Source organism: Elephantulus edwardii, unplaced genomic scaffold, assembly GCF_000299155.1.
Source record: "Elephantulus edwardii isolate Elephantulus edwardi_28Jun2011 unplaced genomic scaffold, EleEdw1.0 scaffold00095, whole genome shotgun sequence".
Classification (NCBI taxonomy): domain Eukaryota; kingdom Metazoa; phylum Chordata; class Mammalia; order Macroscelidea; family Macroscelididae; genus Elephantulus; species Elephantulus edwardii.
In genome coordinates, this window is record NW_006399845.1 from 9,120,154 (window position 1) to 9,139,857 (window position 19,704).

The 19,704-nt window shown below is 39.1% G+C and overlaps 1 protein-coding gene across 2 annotated transcripts in view; it reads left to right on the forward strand.

The window, feature by feature from the left end:
• The window catches only part of DIAPH1 (diaphanous-related formin 1), a 173,711-nt gene that overhangs the window by 139,049 nt on the left and 14,958 nt on the right, over positions 1-19,704 (forward strand). For both annotated transcript variants that reach the window (XM_006891133.1, XM_006891132.1), the window contains 5 exons: positions 3,640-3,738; positions 18,070-18,164; positions 18,441-18,542; positions 18,888-19,127; positions 19,229-19,358. In XM_006891133.1, the coding sequence (XP_006891195.1) occupies positions 3,640-3,738; positions 18,070-18,164; positions 18,441-18,542; positions 18,888-19,127; positions 19,229-19,358 (666 nt within the window). The remainder of the gene's footprint in view (positions 1-3,639; positions 3,739-18,069; positions 18,165-18,440; positions 18,543-18,887; positions 19,128-19,228; positions 19,359-19,704) is intronic.

Sequence of the window (19,704 nt, forward strand, 5' to 3'; positions counted from 1 at the left end):
CAAGGATTCCTACCACTGGACCAATAGGCAGCATCATAATTAATGGAGAAACTTTCGGACCTGTCAGCAGCATCGTCTTACTTAGGTCCACAGTCAACACCCTTAGTACCAGCAGTCAGGAAATCAGGAGACATATTGCAGTGGGGAGACAGAAAAAGAATTGATGCCTTTGAGTTGTGGTGCTAGAGAAAAGTCTTGAACATACTATGGATCTCCAAGAAAACAAATAAGTCTGTTTTGGAGAGGGTGGATCCAAGTTTCTCCTTGGAGGCTAAGATTTTGAAGTTCCACCTCACATACAGTGGACACATGGCCAGGAGGCCATGGAGAAGGCCATGGAGAGGGCCATGGTCCTTGGAGAAGGACATCATGCTTGGAAGGATTGGAGGGACAGTGCAGGAGGGAAAGACCACAGTTGAGATGGATTGATACTGTAACTGGAGCAATGGGCTAGGTGAGTAGGAATTAGACTGGCTTCAGAGCTGTTGTACTTTTTTTTTTTCATTGATTCAAGTATAGGTTTCACATTGGATCTCTGTGAGTCTCAGGTGACTCGATGGCACATAACAACAGTAGTTAGGGACCTCTCCATATTATTGATAAACAATGATGTCAGTTTGAGGAGTAAGGTGTGTCTAATTCAGGCCATGGTCTTTCCAGTCACTTGCTATGTATCTGAGAGTTAGACACTTAATAAAGATGATAGAAGAAGAATTGATGCATTTGAGCTGTGGTGTTGGAGAAAAGAACTGAACATTCCCTGGCCTGCCAAAAGAACAAACAAATATGTCTTGGATAAAGTACAGCCAGAGTGCTTGTTGGAGGCAAAGATGATGAGCTTCACTTCACATACTTTGAGCATGTTGCTAGAAGACGCTTTTCTTGGAGAGGGACATGATGCTGGGAAGGGTAGAAGGTTAGTGAAGGAGAAGACCTTCAGCCAGGTAGATTGTCACAGTGATTGCCTTAGTGGCCTCTATTGTGTCAGCAAGTATGAGGATGGTGGATGATAAGACAGGTTTTAGATACGTTCTTCTTAGGGTCACTGTATGTCGTACTCGATGGCACCTAACAATGGCAATATGACTGCTTTCATGCTATGCTGACAGAGCTTAGTATCCGCAACATAAACTGTATTACCTGCAATCTTAAAATAGCTACTCTCTGGCCATTTACAGAAAAAATTACCACCTCCTAGATCAGGCCATTCATTTTCCATTGATCTGAGTTGCTACTTTACCATACTAAATATTTTATATCTATTTTTGGAATGTATGCTATTTCTTATTCACTTAATGTACTCTCTCAGTATCACTCTGTTACTAGTGTAGCTGTGATACTTTATCGATACAGTATTAGTAAAGTGTATTTTTGTTGCTATGCTGCCCTTGGCTGTGACTTGTATGTAGCAACCCTGTGGACGAAAGAGCTGAGCCCTGCCCTGTCCTCCTCATCTCTGTTGTACTTGAGCTCACTATTATCATCATCACTGTGTCCATTCATCTTATTGAGGGTCTTCAGTTCCAACTTACAGTGACCTTATATACAAGACCATGAGCTGGCCAGTCCTACACCATCCTCAAAATTGTTGATTTGCTTGAGTCCGTTGTTGCAGCTGCTGTGTCAGTCCATGTAGCTAAGGATTTTTCTCTGTTTTACCAGCCTTTACCTTACTGAGCTTGATGTCCTTCTCCAGAGAGTGACCCTTCCCAGTAACATGTCCAAAGCACAGGAGATAAAGACACGTTAGCTCATTTCTAAGGAGCGGTCTGGTTCTGCTTCTTTCAAGAGATTTGTTGGTTTTTCTGACACTCCATGGTTTTTTCCCTTTTTCTTCACCAATACCTTAATTCAAAAGCATCAGTTCTTCAGTCTTTCTTATTCATTGTTTAGCGTTCACATGCATATGAAGCTATTGAAAGACCATGGCCTTGGGTCATGCACACCTCTCAAGGTGGCATCATTGTTTTTTAAAACTTCTAAGAGACCTTTTTATAGCATATTTGCCCAGTACAGTGTATACTTTAACTTCTTGATTGCGCCTTCCCCAGATGTTGTTTGTGAATCCAAGTAAAGTGAAATCCTTAAAACCATTAACTCCATTTATCATATTACTTACTGGTTACCTGTGGATATTTTTATTTTCTTTATGCAGTGTGTAATTCATATCAAAGGCTGCTATATTCTTTGATTTTCCTCAGTATTTCAGGTTCTTGGCTTTCAGCAAGCAAGGTTGTGCCATCTACATATCACAGGTTTTAGTGAGTTTTCCTCCAAACCTGCTATCACATTCTTTTCCACATTCCAGTTGCTTGGATTATATGTTCATTTTACAGACAGAATAAGTTTAAAATAAGTTCTGTCATAGACCTTTCTTGATTTTAAATGAGATACCTGCTTATTCTGTTTGGGAGGAGAGAAGTGGAGAAATTGCTACTGTGTTGTTTCCAGCTCATTTTTGCTAGATGCTGTTGAGTCACCTACGACTCAGAGCAACCTTGTGAACAAATCTGAGCCTTGCTCTGTCTTGTACTATCCCAGCAATCTCCCCATGCTCAAATTCATTGTTACAATTACTATGTTATTCCGCTAGTTCAGAATCTTCCTCTTTCTTTGACCCTCTGCCTTTCCCTGCATGATACATTTTTCCAAAGACTGGCCCCTCCTGACAACATATCCAAAGTATGTAACACCAAGTTTCATCATTGTTACCTCTAAGGAATACTCTAATTGCATTTTCTATAAAATCGACCTGTTTGTTCTTTTGGCTGTCTATGGGATAGTCAGTGTTCTTTTCCAACATCACAATTCAAAGGCATCAATTCTTCAGCCATCCTTATCATCTAATTCATAGTTACCCTATACTGATACATTAGAACTACTACCATAAGACTTCCATGGCTGTAAATCTGTTTTTCCCTCCCCTGGAAAGCTTGTGTTATCACTTAGGATAGGACAGCAATTCAGCAGATTGTTAGAAAAGAAACTAGATACATTTATAACAAAGCCATTGAGAGGAAATGCTATATAAATGTACTAAATTCAATAGTGAGTCAGACATCATAGACAGTAAGGAGGAAAAAAGTTACAGAGAAAGCAGTTCAGGCTGGAGTTTATAACATCGAATTTTTAAATAGATACAGTAGAAGACTGTAGTGCAAGCAAACTACATCCCATAGACCAGCCTTTTATGTCCGTAAAGTTTTTCTGGAACACAGCCATGATCATTCATTTATGTATTATCTCTGTAGATGTACCTAGAGCTGCTTTTGTGCTATATAGACAAAGTTCAGAAGTTGAGGCTGTACGTATGACCCATAACAACTAAAATATTTATTAACTAACCTTTTACAGAAATTTGGCTGGTCTCTGCAGATATGTGGATGGGAAAGCATTATTGGTGACCATGGAGGAGTTGAAAATAAATTATTTATTATAGTGGAATCAGTAACAGAACAGATGAGTGATTAAAGAGGAAGTTAATCTTGAAGGACTACAATAGGAAGTAGTAGTATTATTATTGTTATTATTAATTACTACTAAATAGCAGAAAGAGTCCATTCCAGACTGGGATTGTAACTCGAGAAGGAATAAAGGTAGCCTGTCTTAATCATGCTTTTCTAATCTTTATCTTGCTAGCCAAGAAAGATCAAGAAGGTGGAGAAGAAAAGAAATCTGTGCAAAAGAAAAAAGTGAAAGAATTAAAAGTATTGGATTCAAAGACAGCCCAGAATCTCTGTAAGTAACTCCTATGATCTCAACTGTTTGAACTGTGCAAAGCTTTCTAAGAACTTAATTCTGATGGACCCAGGGTCCTTCAATATGGAACTTCTGTTTCGGGAGTGCCTACTATTTATGGCAGGCATCACTTGGTGAAATTCTTATATTTGGGTTGATCCCTTCAGTAGTAGCACTGAAAAACATTTTCCAGTTTCAAGGCAAGGAGAGAAAGGCTAAGATTTAGGAATTTGCTTAACTATATGTAATTAAGTGAGGAAAAGACTGATCTGGTATTTGAATCTTGAATTTTCTTTATCTCAATTTCTGTAAATTATTCTTTTACATGCAGACACTGGCTTGAGTTCGGTAAAATCTAAAATAATCTGTGGTTCAGAGTAAACTGTGTACTTCTCAGAGTAAGATCAGCCTTTCCAGAGTATTCTGCTTTGAACTTACACTCCTCCGCCATTCTGATATTTGTCTTACGGTAGCAGCTCACATGTGATGCTAGAAGATGTACTGCTGGCATTTCAAATACCAACAAGGTTACACATGCTGGACAAATTTTAGCAGTTTCCAGATTAAAACAAACTAGAAGCTCCATAACAAGATAAAGGTAAATAATCCAATAGAAAAATGGGCACAGAATATGAACAGACACATCACCAAAGAAGATATTCAGATGGCTAACAAGCACATGAAGAAATATTCAAAATCCCTAGCTCTAAGAGAGATGCAAATCAAAACAACTATCTATGAGTTATCATCTCACCCCAGTCAGAATAGCAAAATTTAACAGAACAGCAAGCAACAAATCCTGGCGAGGTTGTAGAGAAATTGAAACCCTAAATTCCTTGTTGGTGGGAGTGTAAAATGGTGCAACCACTGTGGAAGGCAGTATGGCGCTTTCTCAAAAAGTTGGAAATAGAAGTACCATTTGACCCAGCAATTCCACTACTGGTAATATACCCCAAAGAGACCATAACGGACATCCAAGCAGATATATGCACACCCATGTTTATGGTGGCTTTGTCCACAATAGCAAGGAGTTGGAAACAACCTAAGGGCCCATCAATAAACGAATGGCTAGAGAAGCTGTGGTCTATTCACACAATGGAATACTACACTACATATAGAAACAAGGGACTCATGCAATATTATTCAAAATGGGTGACCCTGGAGGACACTATACTGAGTGAAGTATCTCAGTCACAAAAGGACAAATACTGCATGGTGCCACTGTTGTAAAATAGGACTGACCTAGGGGTTGGGGGGAGACTGAGAAAGATGAGTTTAATAATGTATACTGCATTGAAACAGATAAGGGAGAAAACTGTTTAAAAGGGATATGTGATTATTTTTTTTGTCAAGACGGGAGTCCAGAGCGAAGGCTACATAGTGGAGTGGAACTGTGGGGAGGGATTGTAAAACAATGAAAGAATTTTTCTTTTACTTTTCCAAGAGGGTATAGTGTACTAGGGGGGAGGGTTGGGAGGGGAGAAAAGTGCAACAATGAATGAATGAAAATCCAAAGTCTTTGTAAATTTTCATTGAAATTAATAATAAATTTTAAAAAACCCTAGAAAATGGACTTGAATTAATAGACCCTTAATTGCTATGAATAGCAGTGGCTCATTGCCTGATACAGGGCCAGAAGATGAGGCCCTCAGGTTAGAAGATACTCAAAGTGCAGCTGGAGAAAGCTGTCACCGTATAGTAGAGTCTACCTTACCAGCGTGGGCAGACAAAAGCTTTCAATCAATGAAAAACTTTAATTTGCTGGTGTGGCATGACTTAAAGAGAAAAAGCTATAAACATCATTAGTAATTGGAATGCAGAATATGCAAATTATGAATCTAGGAATCTTAGAAGTTGTAAAAAATAAAATGGAATGCCTAAAAATTTAAATCCTGAACATTAGGGAGGTGACATAGACTGATGCTGGGCTTTTTGAATCAGATAATCATGGTCTGCTGTGCTGGGACTAGTGAAAAGGAATGGCATCTCATTCATCATCAGAAAGAACATTCCGCATATATCCTGAAGTACAGTGCTGTCCGTGGTAGGGTAATATCTATATACATACCTGGAAGACCTATTAATACAATCATTATTCAAGTTTACACACCAACTACTAAAGCCAAGAAATTAAAGATTTCTAGTAATTTCTGTGGTATTAAATTGATCAAATATACAATCAAGAGACATTAATTATAACTGATTATTGTAATGGAAAAGTTAGAAATAAAAAAAGGATTGGTAATTGGAAATTATGGCCTTGGAGGTAAAAATGAGACTGGATATCACATGATAAAATTTTATATAACCAAGAACTTATGCCAAAACCTTTTTTTATAAAAAAATCAAACCATATATATATATATATATTTATATATATATATATATATGTTGTTTGTTGTTTAATGCCATCAAGTCATAGACGACTCATAGTGACCCTATGAACGAACAGCCTGAGCACTGTTCATACATAGAGTTTCCAGAGGCAAGCCATTTTGGAAGTGGCTGCCGCTCCTGCTTCCAGATATATATATATTCATATATAAAATTCATATTGAAGCTGAACAAAATGAAAACAAGTCCATAAGGGCCAAAACACAATCTTGAGTATGTCACACCTGAATTTAGAGACTAACTCAAAAATAAATTTGAAACACTATTCACTAATGACTGAAGACTAGACCAGTTATGGAAGGACATCATACCTGAAGAAAGAAAAAGGTCATTTAAAAGACGAGGGGAAATGAAAAGACCTGTCAGCAGAGAGCTTGAAACTTGCCCTACAACATGGAGAAGCTAAAGCAAAAGGAAGAAACAATGAGGAAAAAGAGCTAAACAGAACACTTTGAAGGGGAGCTCAAGAAGAATTGCAATGAAATATACAAAGTCCTGGAGTTAGAAAATCAAAATGGAAGAGCATATTTATCATTTCGCAAACTGTACTGAAGAAAAGATTAAAGCTTCTAGTTAGAATATTCAAGGATTCTGTGGGCAAAATGTTGAGTGATCCAGAAGCATCAAAAGAAGGTGGAAAGAATATACAGAACCATCATACCAAGAAAATGGGTTAACACTTAACCTTGAAAACTAGCATCTGTTTAAGCGTTAATTGTACTAAAGTTGCGCTGAAGACACTGGTGAAAAATAAAAGCTTCAGGAATTGATGTGATACAATTGAGATGTTTCAACAAGCAGTTGCAGCCCTGGATGTGCTTGTTTACGTATGCTAAGAAATTCGGAAGACAGTTAATTAACCGGTTACTGTGATAGATTAAAATTTGTGTCTACTTTTTAAAGTCCACATAATATAGAAATTCATAAACAGTATTGGTTTGGGTTTTGTTGTGTTTTTTTTCTTTTGGAGATCATTTTATTGACAGATAAGAGCAAACTCTGCAAAGGGTTGCTAGGGCCAACATGTGCCCTCAGGATGAAGCACATAGAATAGCTTCATGGAACATCAGTTATTTAAAAGGACAATGCAAGGAATGCTAGCATTGCCTCTGCCACATGTGGACAAGACAGTGCTGAGGACCATAGTCAGGGATGTTGAATTTGAAAACAGAAGTGTCCCCTGCAAGCTGGAAGTTGCCTCCTGTTTGGGTGGCAGATATCAGGCGAAGGGTTGCAAGGATCCCAGTTGCCCATGGTGTCTGGCTGCTGTCTTTGGTCCCAGAACCTGGTATGGGTGGGTGCAGGCATCTGCAGGTCAGAGTTGGTGGCATGCTGGTGTCCTAGGTGTCCACTTTATCTTTGGATGTCTCAGGCTCTTCCTGGGTGACAGGTTCTTTGTGTTTGGTGGTTGACTCCCAAATCCTGGGTTTGTATGTTCTGATCTGTGGATCCGGAACCCAGGAAACCCCGAGATAGAAGGCCTTCAGGTTGAAACAGAAGTTCAGAATCAAGATTCAGGGCATCTGCCCCATTGTGTGGCTGTCCCTCAAGAGGACACAGAGCATCTCTTGAACAGTATTATTAATATTGATGTCCTAGTATAATTTTCAGCCCTACACAGGGAAGAAATGCTGAAGTAAAAGAGATAAGTAGAGATTTCAAAGGGCAGCTCTTGAAGACAAAGCAAAGTATTACAATGAAATGCGCAGGGAATTTGAGTTAGAAAATCAGAACTCACTTGACTTTACTCAACCTGAAAGAACTGAAGAAGAAATTCAAGCCTAGAGTTGCAGTACCAAAAGATTCTATGAGAAATACATTGAATAATGCAAGAAACAATAAAAGAAGATGGACTAAACAGTCACTGTGCTCAAAAGTATTGGTCTGCACAGAACCACTTCAGGTTGTAGCATATAATCAAGAACCAATGGTAATGAAGGAAGAAGTTCAAGCTACACTGAAGGCACTGGCAAAAATAAGACCCCAGGAATTGATGGAATTCCAGCTGACCTGTTTCAACAAACAGATACCAGCCCTGGGCAAAATTCCTCACCACTGAACCCATAGGCAACATCATGACAGTTGAAGGGAAGAAAGTTTGTCAACAATTTCATCTGACTTGGATCTATAGTCAACACCCTTGGTACCAGCAATCAAGAAATCAAAAGATGTGTTGGGAAAATCTGCTCTCAAGAAGCTCTCCAAAGTGCTGAAGAGCAATGATGTCAGTTTAACCCATGAAGGCGCACCTGATCCAAGCCATAGTTTTTTTTTTCAATTCCTTGTTTTGCATCTGGAAGTTGAACATTTAATAAGGATAACAGAAGCAGCAATGCCTTTGAATTGTTGTTTTGGAGAAGAGAACTGAGTATCCTCTGGACGACCAAAACAAATAAATCTTGGAGAGAATGAATGATATCTTTTTCTAAGGAATGACCCTTCCTAATAACATGCCCAAAAGTATGTGAATTAAGTTTCACCATCCTTGCCTCTCAGAAGCACCCTGGCTGTATTTTCTAGTCATCTCAACCCCAATGTTACTGCTTTCCTAGGTCCAAAATCCAATGTAATAGCTCACAGACCACACAGAGCCATATTGAGAAATTCAGAAAGTTAAAATTCCGTTTAATAACAGAATATAGGCAAGATAGCTTCTGAAATGTACACTCAGGCACCTCAGCCTCAAGCCTCATGGTTTTAAGTTTCCCAAGTTCTCAATTCTGCCGGTATTGGCTCTTCCCGGCCCCTAAGTCTCATCTCCTCTCATCGCACATCATGTCTCCAGTTTGATCATGGTTACTGACACAGTCTCGAAGCATGATTTACATTTTCCTGCTCCTTTTTCACTATGTTGGGGGAGGGCTCTTTCCTCTTCTGGTAGGGGCAGATCCATCTCTGCAGGTAGAGCTGTTCAATTTATTGATGAGACTAGCCAGTTCCCTTGTAGGTTGTTGCGACTGTCCAGTCCCCTTATGGAGTGGTAGATAGCCAGTCCTCTTGTGGAGACACCAACATGCCCCACTCTCATAGTCCCACCCACCCACATATGTCAGTCATCCACATTCAAATAATACTAGAAAAGCCATATTGAAACTCCATGGTGCCTTTACCTTTTAATTTGATGTTCTTAATGATTGTTACTGTGGCTGACTTTGAGAAGAATGACAATCCCAGAACATTTAATTGTACTTATATGAAACCCACACTTGGACCAGGAGGCAGTCGTCAAGACAGAGCAAGGAAACACTGCATGGTTCAAAATCAGGAACAGTATACACCAGGGATGCTTCCTATCTCCTTATCTTTTCAATCTATATGCGGAACAGATCATCTGGGAGACTGGGCTCTATGAGGAATGTGGCATTAGGATTGGAGGAAGACTCATCAACAGTTGGCTTTATATACATGACATACTCTTGCTTGCCAAAATTGAGGAGGAACTGAGGTATTTGCTGCAGAAAGTCAAGGACTGCAGCCTTCAACATGGATTGAAGCTCAAGTTCAAGTAAACAAAGATTCTCACCAGCGAACCAATTAACAACATTATGATAGATGGAGAAGAGATTGAGATTGTTAACAGCTTCAGCTTACTTGGCTCCACAATTGACAATCTTGGTACCATCGGCCAGGAAATCAAAAGACAAATTTGCATTTAGAAAATCTGCTGTCAGGGATCTCTCTAGAGTACTAAAGAGCAACAGTATCAATCTAGAGACTAAGGTGCACCTGATCCAGGAGGCCATGGACTTTGTAATTACTTGCAATGTATCAGGGAGCTAGGCAATGACTAAGGATGATAGAAGTATTGATGCCTTTGAGTTGTGGTGCTGGAGAAGAGTATTGAATATACCATGGATTGCTAGGAGAACAAACATGTCTGACCTAGAGAAGAGAAAACCAGGGTGCTCCTTGGAGGCAAGGATTTTAGAGCTCCATCTGACATACTTTAGGTATGTTACCAGGAGGGACTAATCCTTGGAGAGCCACATGATGCTTTGAAGAAGGGAGAGACAGCACAGGAGAGGAAGATCCTGGATGAGATGAATTGACTCAGTGACTGGGGTCATGGGAGTAGGTGTGTCAGAGACAATGAAATTGGCTCAAGATAGAGCAGGGTAAAAAAAAAAAAGAGCAGGGTTCAGAGCTTTTGTACTACATAGGTTCACTATAAGTCAGAGTCAACTTGATTGCACATAACAACAACAAGGAGTTAAATATCCCATGGACTTCCAAAAGAAGAGACAATTCTGTCTTGGAAGAACTGCAGCCAGGATGCTCTTTAGAAGTAATGTTGGTTAAACTTTGTCTTACATTCTTTGGCTATGTTACCAGGTAGAACTAGTCCTTGAAGGACATCATACTTGAAAAGTTGAGGGTCAGTGAAAAAGAGGAAGACCCTCATGAAGTTGGATTGCAGTCAATAATACAATATTAGCCTTAAGCACAGCAGAGTATCAGGATGGTGTGGTCAGGCAGGGTCCTGTTGCTTGAACATAGGGTCACTGAGTTAAAGCTATCTCGACGACACTTAATAACAATTATGCTCATAGCTTTGGTAACAAGAACTTTTATATCAGGAATTCCACTGTAACTCTTCATAAGTTTAGATTGTTATGATCTATAGAGTTTTCATTGGCTGGTTTTTCCTAAGTACATAATCTTGCCTTTCTTCCTAAACTGTCTTCATCTGCATTCTTAACTGAATCCTGTTCAGCATCACAGCAATGCACAGGCCTGGCCATGTTTGTTTGTTTTTGTTGTTTGTTTGTTTTTTTCCTGGGGGGTGGGGGGCATGCTTATTTTACAGTCAGGATACTTAAAAGTTAATTTTTTGTTGTTTATTTCAACTGTTAATCTAACTATATTATGCTTAGTATTGTAAATATTTGTTTAACAGATACTTGAGGATCTGCTATGTCTAGAATTAAAAGGTGTCTATTCTATAAAATCTACTCAAGACTGCATTTTTCCTAGTGAGCTTGTAAGTTGTGACCTGACCCAGATGTATAATTAATAAGCATATAAACCCATAAGTAAAGTCAGTGACACTACAATAACAGGCAACTTTTACATTTTTCTTGACTTTGTAAACTTAGATCCTTGTCAAAAGTTACTATTGTGACTGTAACTAAATCCTGTTAAGAATAAAATAATATGAGCTAGTTCTTCTCTAGGAATATAAAACAGAAATGATTGTTATAAAAAAAAATGATTGTTATTTCAGGAGCCTTGGTAGTGTACATCTTTCTTAAGCTCTCAGCCGCTAGTTATAAGGTATGCAGTTGGAATTCACCATCCACTCTGTTGAAGATGTCTGTAGATTTACATCCTTAGGAACTCTGGGAACAGTTCTGCACTGCACTGTAGGGCCACTGTGAGTAGGAATCAACTTGTTGGCAAATGGTTTATTACTTCAGAAAGTGCAGTGGTATAAATAAGAGTTTGAGAAAGCAATTGAGATTAGTTTAGAATGAATGAATGGTGTGGGAGATGGAACTTAGTGGTCCAGCCATTGTTAGTTCCTCTTATGTGCTGCAGATAACAAAGCTGAGTAGGATATGGTCCCTGTCTTCATGGACTATGTGTCTGATGGAGACAGACAGGAAAAGAATGATAACAGCACAGGTGATAGGTGCTATAATGGAGAGTATGCCAGAATACTTACAGGAGCACCAGGAAAGGAGATGTCTAAATTGAATGGCAGGGGAAAGAGATCCTAGAGGACTTTATACAGGAGGTACTATTTAAATGGAGTTGAAAGGATTGTTAAGAATGCATTAAAGAATTGTTAAGACGGCACCACAACAAGATAAAGGTAAACAACCCAGTTGCCAAATGGGCACAGGGTATGAACAGACACTTCATCAAAGAAGACATTCAGAGGGCGAACAAACACATGAAGAAATGTTCAAAATCCCTAGCTCTAAGAGAGATGCAAATCAGGACAACTATGAGATATCTTCTCACCCCAGTAAGAATAGTGAAATTTAAGAGAGGAGAAAGCAACAAATGCTGGTGAGGTTGTGGAGAAACTGGAACCCTTATTCATTGCTGGTGGGAGTGTAAAATGGTGCAACCACTATGGAAGGCAGTATGGTGCTTTCTCAAAAAGTTGGAAAATAGAAGTACCATTTGACGCAGCAATTCCACTACTGGGAATATACCATAAAAAAATAACAGAACTGCCACCCAAGCAGATATATTCACACCCATGTTTATTGCTGCTTTGTTCACAATTGCAAACAGTTGGAAACAGCCCAAGTGCCCATCAACAAACAAATGGATAGAGAAGCAGTGGTATATTCACACAATGGAATATTATGCAGCATTGAAAAACAAAGAACTCATGAAATACTATACAAAATGGGTGACCATGGAGGACATTATGTTGAGTAAAATATCTCAGTCACAAAAAGAGCAAATACTGTATAATGCCACTGTTATAGAACAGGACTGATATGGGGGTTGGAAGAAAACTAAGAGGGGATAAATAATGTACACGGCATTGAAACAGACGAGGGAGAGAACTGTGTAAAAGGAATGCATGAATAGGTATTATTGGCATGACAAGAGTCCAGAATAAGAGTTACATAGTAAAGTGGTCTAGGGGGAATGGGGGACTTTATAACAATGAAAGAACTTTTTTTCAAAGGAAAAAAGTGAACTGAGTAAGAGGGGGCACAGGGAGGAATATGTGTACTAATGAATGAATGGAAATTAAAAAAAAAACTGATTTGTTTTATAAACTTTCACTAAAATCACAATTAAAAATAGAAAACATTAAAAAAAAGAATTAAGGGACAGACCAAGGCCTCATTATGCAGGCACGTGGGATCAACATGCACAGAGGCATGAGATAGCATGTGCAGTTCAGGGATAGTAGTACAGCCATATGTAGAGGAGTAGTGGAAAAGCTTATAAGTAGTTAAGAGCTACATCATAAACACTTTAGCTAAATTAATCAAGTGTATTTTACTATGACAGGTATTGAAGGAATTTTAATCAAGAAAGTGACTATACATCTCTGTGATCTGTTCCTTTGGCAGAGATTTGAGTCTGGATTGAAGTACAGGAATATTATGTCCAGATAATTCAGTTATGTTCTTTTTCTATTTAAAGCAAGTAAGAAGTGATCAAGACTTGAAATTAGGGTCATAGAATGAAAAGGCAGGTAAATAATGTTAAGAAAATAGAATTAAGCCGTTGACTGAAAGGATAAAGAAGAAGGTATTTCTTGGTTGTAGATCACTCTGGATTTAAATATATAGATCACCAGGAGTCAGATTCAGTTCATCACCAATGAGCTAGGTTGGGTTTTGATTTATGGAGAGTGGTGCCATTTACTGGAATAGGATGATCCACAAGGCAAATCCTCCATCCTTTGGAGAATATAGAGGAAGAGTGGTGTAGCATTTGAGTATAGATGTCAGGAGAGAAGTTTAGGTTGGATATAACAGATTTAAGAGACTGAATTTGAAGGTTAGTTTCAAGATTGGCCGTGAAAGTTGAAGGACATTAATATTTAAGAGGTAAGTAGGAAAGAGAAAAACTTCAAAGAAAGCTGGAAAGGAGCAGGCAGAGAAAACAACATCTTAAAGTTCTAGAAGAGAGTAGTCAACAATGTGAAATGAAGACAAGGGTCAGGTAAAATCTAGACAAGATAAATGTCCTTTGGATCTAGCAGTATAGCATAATAGAAATAAAGGCTCTGAAAGATTAGATTTTAAAAAAAATAGTGGAGAAGATATTAACAAGTAAGATTATATAAGTATTATTATATCTATAATTTTTACATTGTGTGTAACACAAAATGAGGAAATATTCTTCCTGTATTCATAACTATTATCTGGCTGAGGAAAGAAGTTGCTCACATCATTGGCAAATAAATGAAGCTTTTTCATGTTTTTGGTCCTTAATACTTTTCTCATTAATGTAAAGGCAACTAACATTGATATCAAGACTACATTCACTTGTCTCTTGGAACCACAGTTGCCTATAGATATAAGAGCTCAGCAAAAATCAGTGCATTCTGTGAAACTCAGTTTGCTGTGTGGAATTTATAATAAAGAGTACTATTTATTTATTTTTTATTTTGTTTTATTATTTTTTTTGTGTGTGTACCGTCAAATCAGATCTGACTGGTACAGGAGGAGATTGTTCCTCCTTCTCCAGCAGAAAATCTGGTGGATTTGAACCGTGCACCTCTGGGATTGTAGTACACCTTTTTGCCAATAGCCCACCAGAGCTTGCCAGCACTGTTTATTTTATTATTATTTCTAAATTTCTACCTATCCTAGATATCGTTAAAATCTATAATAAACTTAGGTACCTTTTTTTAAAAGGTTCTAGAATCAATTCCCATTCTTCTCAGAATCAACCACAATTTGTTGTGATCCACACAGTCAAAAGCCTTTGCATAGTCAATAAAACACAGGTAGACATTCCTCTGGTACTCTCTGCTTTCAGCCAACAGCCATCTAACATTAGCTATAATATCCCTAGTACCATGGCCTCTTTTTTTTTATTTTGACCTGTTTTATTCCTATATTTATACAAAACACCTAGAAAACGGCATAGATCAAGTTCTTAATAAAGATCTAATGAGTGATTCAATAAAACGAATAAATAAACAACAAAGCATGGATGAGGAGATTTTTCTAAGTATTTAGACTTTTTTTTCTTTCTTTTTTCTTTCATAAGCTGTAAACTTATGCAGCTCCTACACTAGTGAAACCGTATTCATGGGCAGAAAGTGGCTGAAAAGATTTTAATTTATGCCTTTTTTGACACCACATTCACTAGTTTCCAAAAGTAAATGGGCACCACAAAGTCCTACCATGGCCTCTTCAAAACCTAGCCTGCACTTCTGGCAGTTCTCTGCCTACAAATTGCTCCAGTTGTTTTTAGATCATTTTCAGCCGAATCTTGCTTGCATGTGATATTAATGATACTGTTCAATAATTTCCACACTCTTATCAGGGAATGGGAACAAATACAGATCTCTTCCAGTCTGTGGCCAGGTGGTTGTCCTCCAGATTTCTTGACACAACTTGGTGAGCACATCTAGATAGCGTCTCTTTGTGGAAATATGTCAATCGATATGCCATCAATTCCTGGGGTTTTGTTTTTGCCAATTCTTTCAGAGCACCTTGAACTTCTTCCTTCATTACCACAGGCTCTTGCTCATACGTTCTTTCATGAAATTCTTCTGTATTCCGCAATTCCTTTTGGTACAGTGACTCTATACTTTTTCCATCTTCCCAGATCATTTGATTGTACTTACATGAAACCTGTTGTTAGACCAGGAGGCAGTCATCAGAACAGAGCAAGGAGACACTGATGGTTCAAAATGTGCACCAGGGATATATTCTGTCTCCATACCTTTTCAATGGATGTGCAGAACGGATCATCAGAGAGACTGTGCTGTATAAGGAGGAATGTGGCATCAGGATTGGAGGAAGATTCACAAACAACTTGTATTATGTAGATGACACAACCCTGCGTGCTGAAACTGAGGAGGACCTGAAGTGCTTGCTGCAGAAGGTTAAGGACTACAGCCTTCAGTCAATATGGATTGAACCTCAACATTAAGAAAACACTGGGCTGATTGGCAGCATCATGATGGATGATTAAGAGATTGAGATTGTTGACAGTTTCAATTTGCTTGGCTCCATAATTAACACTGTTGGTACCAGCAGCCAGGAAATCAAGATTCAAATTGCACTGGGAAAGTTCGGCTGTCTGGGGCCTCTCCAGAGTACTGAAGAACAATGATGTCAGTCAGGAGACTAAGGTGCACCTGATACAGGCCATAGCCTTCACAATTGGCTTGCTATGTGCCAGAGAGCTGGACAATGACTAGGGATGATAGAAGGAGAATTGATGCCTTTCAGCTGTGGTGCTGGAGAAGAGTGTTTAATATACCACACTAAGAGAACAAACAGATTCATCCTAGAGAGGGTGAAACCAGGCTGCTCCTTGGAGGCAAGGATTCTGAAGCTTCATCTCACATACTTTGGACATGTTACAAGGAAAGACCAGTCCTTGGAGAGGGACATCAAGCTTGGGGGGAGGGTAGAGGGACAGTGCAGGAGAGGAAGACCCTCTATGATGAGATTGATTGATTCCATCACTAGGGCAATGGGAATAGGTGTGCCAGAGAAAATAAGGTTGGCAAAGGATGGAGCAGGTTTAGGGCTCTTGTATACCGAGTTGCTGTGTGTGGGTCACAGGTGACTCGATGGCACATAACAACAACAGAATCAATTCCATATTTAAATTCTTGTTCTGACACTTAGTAATGGTGTGACCTTAGATGAATAGCTCAACTTCTCTTGTATTAGTTTCCTTTTCTTTAAAGTAGACCTTATAACATCAACTTAAAAGATTAATATGAATCTGTTTAAATGTCAGAATGTATGTCGCTTGCTTATTGTGTTTAAGATACTGCGCCTTACACAGATATATACTCAATAGAGTGTATACTCAACAAATGATTGCTGTTAATTTCTTGGTGTCTCTGGATAGTGAAAATGGTTCATGTGTTCACTACTGACTGAAAGGTTGCAAGGTCAAATCTACTAAAGGCATCTCAGAAGAAATGCCTAGGGTTCTTATTCTCAAATTTCAGCCATTGAAACCCCTGCATTCTAACTCTAATACTCATGGGTTTCTCTGAGTAGCAGTTTTGATTTGGGGTTTTGGGTGGAGGAGAAAGGGGAAGGACTCATATTTTGTGTTGAAGGATAAATTAGAATTGTGGAGGTAAAAGAATATACTATTGTAGATTTTTAAATGTTGTAAAGTAAAAGAGAGAAGATATCATTAGAAGAAACATTCAGTCAGGGAAAGATTTTTTTTAATATATAAGAGAAATTTGATTCTGTATAAATACAGACAAGAAAAGGCAAGATTTAAACAGTCACTTCTTCAGTTGGAACTAGAGGAACTGATACAGTTTCTGATAAAGTACATGAGTATAGTTCCTGATAAACTTACAGAATTGGCACAATTTCTTCCATGCAACTTATTTGACCAGTGGCTTCAGTTTTCCTCAGTAAAGAGGAATAAGGTCGTAGGACAGTGAGGAGGTGGTGGGAGAGAATGGGGATATTTTGGAGGAACTGCTGAGAAGAGATAGAGTGGACAAAGCACACATAGAAAGCTTACTAGGCAGTGCTAAGGTTATAGATTTCCTTGGTTCCACCACCAGTCCATCGACTCCAGCCCGCAGAGCTTTCACTAGTGGTGGTTCATAGACCCACATGTAGCAAAGAGAATTTTTAAAAAGGAAACGAAAGAATTTGAAATCATAGAGAATGAGAGAAATGAAAAGCAGTAAGGTCTCTGTTAAATAGAGATGGCAGAATAAAACTTACATTCAGAATGGAATGGTCAGAAGACTGAGAGACTTTTTTTTTTGAGACTTCTGATGAGGTTAAAGGATCAATTTAAAAATTAAAAATGGAAAAAAGCTGAGAAGATAGGACATATTTGTTAGAGATTGGGAAATGGCAGTTTAAGACTTAATCATAGCAATTCAAAGCCGTGGCAACTTTGAGGACAGATTGATGGAAATGGGAATTAAAACAGAATGGGGTTAAACCTTTGATGTATATAGACAGAAAGGATCAAAGACTTCCTGTGTGGGCAAAGGCACAGAATTATGGTGTTTGTGGAGTGCAATGCATGGAACAGTTGCTGATGTGTTTCATAAATGTCAGGATTAAAGAGGAAGAAAGCTGAGGGGGGGACCCTTACACATAGGAGTCGAGGACTTGCATTTTAATTATATTGGCAGTGAGGAGCTATCTGAGGTTTCTGAGAGTGACTTTAAGAGACCCCTCCTAGGAAGACTGTCTTGCATAGGTTTGTGCAATAGATTTGTAAGAGGAAAAGTCTAAGAAGAGCATGTCTTTTCATCTCATTTCTCGGCAGCAATCTTTTTGGGTTCTTTCCGAATGCCCTATCAAGAGATTAAGGCTGTCATCCTGGAGGTGAATGAGGCTGTCCTGACAGAGTCTATGATCCAGGTAAGGAGCAAGGTTGTCACCTAGATCTGCCTCTTCTCAAATAAGGAGGCTCTTCCAGCATTGTTGACTTAAGAGGCTACTGGCTTTGGAGAAGTTTCTGTCAGTCCTGATACCTCTTCACAAGTCCCATGATTTCACTAGCTGATTCTTCACCCTTCTAGCACCTATCTCCTTCCTAACAGTCTTTGGACAGAGTATGGGACTAACAGAAGAATAAAAGAGTCAGGCTGTCATTCATCCCCCTCAGACTGAGAACAGCCCATTTCTCTCTTTCAGAACCTCATTAAGCAGATGCCAGAGCCAGAGCAGTTAAAAATGCTTTCTGAACTGAAGGATGAATATGATGACCTGGCTGAGTCCGAGCAGTTTGGTGTGGTGGTAAGTGTCCCACTTCATGGAGAGCAGCCTGGGCACTTGCTCCTTTTGCATAATCTTTGATAAGAGGCTTAAACCTGTGATTGTTATTGTTGTGTACCATTGAGTCATAACCAACCCATACCTGACCATCCAGGGGGTTTTCAGAGGCAGTTAATTGCACACAAGAAGATTGCCCATCCTTCTCCCATGAGCATCTGGTGGCCTCAAACCTCATGCCTTCAGGATTGCAGTGTATATTCTTGCCACTAGGCCACAGAGAATTAAACTTGTACTTTTTCAAAAATTTGCATGTGTCTCTCTTTCTCTCTATTATCTGCAATCTAATGTAATATCCTCCCTACTTAGATGGGCACTGTGCCCCGGCTGCGGCCTCGCTTGAATGCCATCCTCTTCAAGCTACAATTCAGTGAGCAAGTAGAGAACATCAAGCCAGAGATTGTTTCTGTGACTGCTGCATGTGAGGAGTTACGAAAAAGTGAGAGCTTCTCTAACCTCCTGGAGATTACCTTGCTTGTTGGAAACTACATGAATGCTGGCTCCAGGAATGCTGGTGCCTTTGGCTTCAGTATCAGCTTCCTCTGTAAGGTGAGCCAGTGAGGTAGAACAGGACAACCGAGTGACAGACTGCTATTGGCCTAAGATGATCTCGGACATGTCAGAACTGACACTTTTTTCCTCGTCCTAAGCTTCGAGACACCAAGTCTGCAGATCAGAAGATGACACTGTTGCACTTCTTGGCTGAGTTGTGTGAGAATGACTATCCTGATGTCCTCAAGTTTCCAGATGAACTTGCCCATGTGGAGAAGGCTAGCCGAGGTGAGCCAGGTTCAGGACCCCTAAAGTCTAGATTTTAGATTGTTTTCATTGCAGACCGTTGTTTTGTTTTATGCTTTGTCAATTCAGATTGTTTTAAGTGGAGATGGGAGAGGCTTTAAGTTTGGTGTCTAAGCCATAAGAGAGCACAGGGCGGAAGAGGGGTCTTCACATGTGAAAAAGGGAAGCCCTGGTTGCTCCAACACAAAAAATAACTGTAAGAAAGACAGATGTTTTTAGTCTAAGTCAGCACTCACTGTTTTCATGTCAAAATGCATAAATAGACTTAACAAAAATCAGACCTCACTATCCTGGAACTAAGACCAAAAAAAAAAAAAAAAAAAAGGGA